Here is a 7031-nt window from a genome sequence, read left to right on the forward strand (position 1 = left end):
GAGTAGCGGGGGGGGGGGGGGGGGGGAGGGGGAGAGAATGCTTTTAAGAATTAGACTATAAGAACAACTGTCTTACTGAAATCTCTTTATCAAAACCTCAGAATTAGGGTGAGGTGCTCAGGGATTAAGTCCTTACCTGCAGATTTGTGATGGTGGCTATAGAGGGACTCTGCTATAGCATTAGTATAATTAATATGTGCACATTTTGACTAAATAATACTAGTGTTTAAACAGGCTTTTTCTTCCTTTTTAATTCTGTGCATCATGGTATAGAAGATAGAACACTAGAATGGGAGACAGGAAATGTAGAATCTAGTCTTGAACCTGCCATAACTAGGTGTAAAGGCCATCTCTTAGTATTCATTCAACAAACATTTATTAGATGCTTACTGTGTGCCAGTCACTATGCTAAGCACTGAGGATACAAATATTAAAAATAAAATAAAAATCCCTGCCCTCAAGGAGCTTATAATCTATTGGGGGAAACAACATGTATATAAATACAAAATGTACTCAAAATACTAGGCCCTGAAGATGCAAAGATTAAAAATAAAATATAAATCACTACCCTCAAAGAGCTTATATTGGAGAAACAACATGTACACAAAAAATTAAATACAAAATATATACAAAATATTTTCTGAGGGAAATGGCACTACAAACTGGAGGGAATCCAAATAGGCTTCCTGTAGGAAGAGACATAAGCTGAGTTTTGAAGGAAGCAAGTGATCCTGTGAAGTAAGATTGAGGAAGGAGTGGGCTCTGAGCATTGAGACAGCATGTGCTGAAAGCCCAAAGCAGGGGGGTGGGAGGTCAGGTACTGAGAACATTGTGTTTGTGGAACATGATGTAGAATAAACCTAGAAAGGTAGGCCCTAATTGGATTGGAAAAGACTTTAAAAGAATTAGATTTGTATTTTATCCTAGAGACTGTAGGGAGCCACTTGAATTTTTAAAATAAGAATGACATGGTTAGACCTGTGTTTTGAGAGTAACGGGTTGGCAGCTGAATGCAGCTGATAGTGAGGAGGAGGAGGAGGAGGAAGAGGAGGAGGAGAAATACTGGAGGCAGGGGGCTGTGGCAAGAAATGATGTCTGCCTGGACCAGAACAGTGGCTATGACTGAGGAGAAGGGAGAGATTGGAGATGTTTTAGTCTGGTGGAATGAGGGGGGTGAGGTAGAAGTGCAGAAAACACAAGTATTGAGAACAATGGGAAGAATGGGAAAGAAGATGACCTCATTAGAAATGGGGAAGTTAAAAAGAAAGGTGGGTTTGGGGGAGATGATGAGCTCAGTCTGGGGCTTGTTGAGTTTGAGTTCCTTCTGGGGCTAAGGTCCCTACTCACTAACTGAGATGCTGAAGATATGAGCTGTATGTGTGATTTCTCTTGCCATGCCCACCAGCCCCTATTGCAGCTGGGTGACCTGAGGCATGTTTCTTAAGTCTTCGGTCAGTTTCCTCATCTGTAGAATGGAATTTTAAATGTACTGAATGGCAGCACAGTTTTCTCTCTTTTTCTTCTCTCCAGACCTGAACTGTAGCTCCAATCAGTTTGTGGCTCCCCAGGATGATGAGGGAGAGAGGGAGAGGCTAATCTTAGTTAAATAGAGGGTGATGCGATAGAAGACATCTATGAAAGTAAGGCTTATAAAGCAAAAGCCCAGCCTTTGGCTGTGTGACATAAAAGATGTTCCCCCTTACACAAAATAAATTATCTAACCATTCCCACTGAGAAGCAAGGGAAGAAAATGTATCCCCAAATGAGTATAGGAGAGTACGTAGTTTTTTCTTAGCTTAGGAGTGAAATGATACTGCCATTAGCAAAGCCTCATGTACTGCTCTTTCTTCCCACCCTCCAGTTGAGAAAAGGTCATTCTTTCTGCCGTCACCATTTTCCCTACCCTCACTGGGTGCCCTCACAGTCGTTTTCTGCTTTCTCTCATTTTTCTACTCCCTTTGCCAGGTTTGACCTAGCAAAGTTTGTTGTCACTGTTCCATTTGTCCCTCCCTCCCCAGCCTTCCCTTGGGTTTGGCACCCACTTTGATCTTTCAGAGGCATTTCTCTCCTTCCCAGCACTTACCTGTACAATGAATCACCTCCTTTTTGTTCAGACCCTAAGTGCTGTTCCACTACCCGGCACCTTTTATCTGCTTGTGGAATTTCATTAGCTTCCTGTTACAATAGAACCCACATCTATATGCTGATGCTGAAATGAATTTGAATTAGTTAATAGCATTTGTTCTCCCATTCCCCTCCCTCCCCCCAGCCTCCAGACATGTTTTCCTGTGTGTTGGGAAGTAGAATCATCTGGATTATTTAAAAGTATAAAGCAAGAAAAAGATACTTAGTTTTTAAGAAGAAGGACATGGTTAAAAATGTATCTGAAATCCAATGGACATTTTGTCTCTGGGCTGTGGGCTACAATTCCAAGAACTAATTGAGGGTGGGAGTATGGAAAGAATACAGAAAATTAGTCAGCTTTGTTTTCTTCTATTAAAATATGACTGTAGCTGACTAGATGGGAAATGAAAGCAATTAACTAACTCTCCAGCCCTGGAAAAAATCTGTCATCCAAGCAAGTAAAGAGAAATTCTTTCAAATTAAGCTTTTAGAGAAAAGAAAAGGACTAAATCTGGTTGTCAACCTGCTGACCCATCTGCTGGCCATCGTCAGAAATGCCAGCTGTACTGCTTGAACTCTGCATGTTGAAGCAGAGCCCTGGTACACTGTGCTGAGCAGTCTAGGGGAAGATCTTTCTAGTCAATTCCAAGTTTTCTTCTGAATTGCAGTATGGCCAATGTGCTTACTTGCAACTCTCCCAGCATTTCATTTGCAGGAGAGAATTTGGCTCAAAAGAGGCAGGATTGGAGAACTCTCAACTTGGAGACAAAGATAAAAGTTCCCATCTGACTCTGCTACTTCCTCTACCTGTCACCTCCTCTCTTAAGGCTCTGGGCTCCTCCTCTCAAAAACAGGCCTTAGGGAACCTTGCAATCCTTGAGAGTCTGTGAACCTAAAACCTTTGTTCTCCTAAGCAATGATGGGGTGGAAAAAGCTGCCACAGTGGAAGCCCAGGGTAGATGGGCAAAGGGTTTACCTTCCTAATGTCAGGCAGCTAGTCGGTTAACAGGATCCCAGCTTTCCAGAGGCTTCCTTTTTCCATTGTACCAGTCACATTTTCCATATCTTCACTCTCTCAGCCAGGTAATTGGCAGGTTATAAAGGGTGGACCTTTCTACTTTAGTTAGAGTACCAAATTCACTTTTTCAAGGGATTGTATTTTGGTAACAATTTTCAGGGAGTCCGTATTTTGGTAACAAGTCAAATTCATTGAGTAAATTAATTTGGAATCTCATAAGGTCAGTACACTGAGCATGATTTAGATATTTCAAGAGTCTTCCCATTTCAGGAGACATAATCTTGCCAGTCCTTTAGGTGAATTAACAAAACTACATGTAATATGTAGGCATGTATCAGATAAAGAACAGGGTAAAGGGGCAGTAAGGTGGCATAACAGGTAAAGAAGCAGGTCTGGAGACAGGAGGTCCTGGGTTCAAATATGACTGCAAACATTTCCTAGCTGTGGGACACTGGGCAAAGCACTTAACCTCAATTGCCTAGCCTTTACCACTATTCTATCTTAGAATTAATACTGACAGAAGGTAAGCATTTAAAGAAATAAAAAATAAGGAGCAGGGTAACAGTTTTCAGAATCCTAGGATGGAAATGGAAACCATTTGAGAATCCATCTTATTACCTCCTCTTTGCCTATATTTCCTACTTGGAATGGAGTTGAATTGAAAATGAATCTTTTATTTATTTTTCCCCTGATTTGGTTTAGAATAGCCCCTAACTCAGGCTTTTTTCTTCTCTCCTGCCCAGGTGACAGATCATGCCACCACTGCCCTCCTGCACTATCAATTGCCCCAGATGCCAGATGTTGTGGTCAGGTCCTTCATGGTAAGTCACTTTATCATAAGATTCCGCCACTGACACTTCCAGATTGATACAAAATATAAGAGAATAATTCCAAAAGTAGTTCTTGCAGCCTCCTTGTATCTTCAGATGACTTGTGAGTCTCATACCAGAAAATGGGACCTGTATAACTTCCAAATCTTTCCCAAAATTGCTGAATAAGAAAGAACTTGAATAGATTTTCTAAGACACTAACTTCTTAACTTTCCAAGAACTTTTTTTAAAAATCTTCACCTTCTGTCTTAGAATTGATATGAAGTATCGGTTCCAAGGCAGATGATCAATAAGGACTAGGCAATGGGAGTTAAGTGACTTGTCCAGGGTCACACAGCTAGAGGAGTGTCTGGGACTAGATTCGAGCCCAGGACCTCCCATTTCTAGGCCTGAGCCACCAAATGCTCCCAGAACTTTCATTTTATAAAAAACTTGAAACTTATGCTGTGAAACAATTTGAGAGGCTGGGTGTTTAAGTACCTGGTGTTTGGTTTATGTAATGCTAAGCAACTGGCTTGACTGATTCTTTTGACTGAATTGCCCAGTTGTTCTAACATCTCGTTGGCATGGCCTCATTCCCACAGCATCTGGACCCATCTTTCACAGCAATTAAATTCCTTTTTCTCTTATATTAAAAAAGGTTGGCCTTTCAAAAGTGGCTCTTTCAGGAACATACTCTAAGCACTTACCTGTCAAGATTTATCATTGAATGAAATTCTTCATCTCTAAATAAAATGCTGGCAGCTGGGTGGGGTAGTCTTTGTCTAGTTCATGTAAAAATTTATGCCTGAAATTAAGATGTAGAAAACAAGTGGCATGTTTAAAAAGTCACAGCCCCATTTAATCAATTCACTGAAGCAGTGAGTTGACAGTCTGGAGTGAAAACTTCATTTTGGACGGATGCGAGTGCTAACCCTAAGCCTAGCTTGTCTAAGTTCACTGTTTCCCTTGAGTGACCTGCCTTTGGGCTTTTAGAAAATGTAATTTTTACAGTGAGGGAAGATAAGCTTTCTCAGACTGAAGCAAACATTAGCAATTGAAGAGAAGAGTTCAGTTTGTCCTTCTCCCCATGTCTGCTGCTGATCTCCAAAGATCTAGTCCTTTTGAAGGAGAGCTATTGACTATCCAAGCTTTGCCCCTCTCTGGAGGGGGCAGTGATGAAGATGGAAGGATTTGTATCAATAAACTCAGCTGACCTCCACTTCAGAGAACAATTTTCTCATATCGACTTAATTCAATAGGACTTGAAATGACGAGATTCATGGGCACCCTTCACAGTGAGAACTCGCTTGCTTGGATTTTTTTTTTTTTAAATAGTGAATCTCCTTGAGCTTTGAATTGAGTTATACAATTCTCATCCTTATTTATGATGCTTGGAGGAAACCAGTGGAGAGACCTGTATTCATGAACGTTTAAATGTGTTAGTAGTTGCCTTTTATCACCTTATTTGGTGGTATCAGGCAAGCTGTGCCCTTGGTGCTTTTAGGTCTCATTTTGGCTATGGAGACTAATGTAACTGCTGAAATCACATTAAAAAGAAGGGTAAAGTGACCTCTTTGGGAGAATTCTAACATCTTAATTTATTCAGACTTCCTTTTGAAGGCCAGTGACCACTTGTGGGCCCAATAGAAGAAAGGGGGAATTATTGTGTATATCACAAAGATATAGAGCTCTGGAAATAAACTGTGGTTCTGCGGGGCTCCTAACAATCAATGAAAACTTTGGGTCATTTTAACCCCCTAAGAGAGATTTTTGTTTTTCTATCAGCTCTATTTCCTATTCACAAGGTCCTTAGTTTGGGGGAAAGTGAGGGGATTCCAACAGAACTGAAATTCAGCAATATTGTGACCTTGTGGTTTTCCGCATGCTTCTTTCTCCTCAATCACAGGGTATCTTTTTGGGTCAGAGCCAACTTAAGTTCTCTGCCCTCAGCATCATTATGCTTGACAGGAAGGATGACATTGGAAGCATCCAGATCCAGTTTCTTTCATTTCTCTGTACACTTCTCTTTTTAGACCTGGTTAAGAAGTTACATAAAGCTGTTCCAGGCTCCATGCCAGCGCTGCGGAAAGTTTTTACAAGATGGCCTTCCTCCCACATGGAGGGATTTCCGAACCCTCGAAGCCTTCCATGACACCTGCAGACAGTAACCCGACCCAGCCCTGTTTTCAGACTCTCTGGATGACAAACAGGTGGAGAAATAAACCCAGCACCCCAAATTTTTCCCAGATCAACCCTAAGCAATATTGATGGTTCAGTAGTTAACTCGCTTCTCAACATCAATACATTCATCCTCTTCCTTTAGTAAACTTCACTGGGTATTAAGGCTGAACCAGTGCTCTTGGATACCAGGTTGATGGGGACTAATTTTATACTTCAGCTGGTGCACAGAAGGAAAAGAGGACTTTTTTGTGTACATAATATAAGAAAGTAATGCCGTGTGTTCTTCTGTTTGTTAGTGGTGAGCTCATCCTTCTGGATTAGTCTTGTAAGTCATTTTCAGAAGCTATTGTCATTTTAATTAGAACTTAACACATGGTGCCAGAAATATACATTGTTAAATAACTTATTTTTATAAGCAATAAACTCTTTTTACTCAAGATGAAGATTTCTAACTTGTCTTCTTGTAATGCCTTATACATTCCATTTCATTTAACAGATGAGCTTTACTGTGTTTTTAGAAACAAAACCGAACAAAAACTCTAAGTAATGTTCACTTTCTTAATCTTGCTAAGGATGCATATCAGTGTGGCTTAGCATTTAAGAAAGGAGAGCAGTGTCAGCAAATACAAAATTTCAAAGGCATGTGGCTACTCGAAGGATGGCTTATATGTTGAGAAAAATATTCAGGTGTGTTGTTTTTTTACTCAAATAAAATAAAATTAAAAATAAAAAAGAAAGGAATCTACATTATTAGCTAGTTGGGAAATGTCTGAGAAGCTACTCCAAATCTGACAAGATTTGTCAGATTAACTTGTGTTAGCCTGATGTTAATCCCAAAAGACATTCTAAAATAAAATTCGAGGCTATAGGTTAAGTGCAAAAGCTTCATACTAGTA

At 40.3% G+C, this 7031-nt stretch overlaps 1 protein-coding gene across 2 annotated transcripts in view; it reads left to right on the plus strand.

Moving 5' to 3' along the window:
• The window catches only part of MED27 (mediator complex subunit 27), a 269247-nt gene extending 262675 nt beyond the window's left edge, over positions 1-6572 (plus strand). For both annotated transcript variants that reach the window (XM_044663962.1, XM_044663963.1), the window contains 2 exons: positions 3886-3963; positions 5988-6572. In XM_044663962.1, the coding sequence (XP_044519897.1) occupies positions 3886-3963; positions 5988-6122 (213 nt within the window). In that variant the 3' untranslated portion in view covers positions 6123-6572. The remainder of the gene's footprint in view (positions 1-3885; positions 3964-5987) is intronic.
• Positions 6573-7031: the final 459 nt, after the last annotated feature.

The sequence above is a fragment of the Gracilinanus agilis genome, chromosome 2 (assembly GCF_016433145.1).
Source record: "Gracilinanus agilis isolate LMUSP501 chromosome 2, AgileGrace, whole genome shotgun sequence".
Lineage (NCBI taxonomy): Eukaryota > Metazoa > Chordata > Mammalia > Didelphimorphia > Didelphidae > Gracilinanus > Gracilinanus agilis.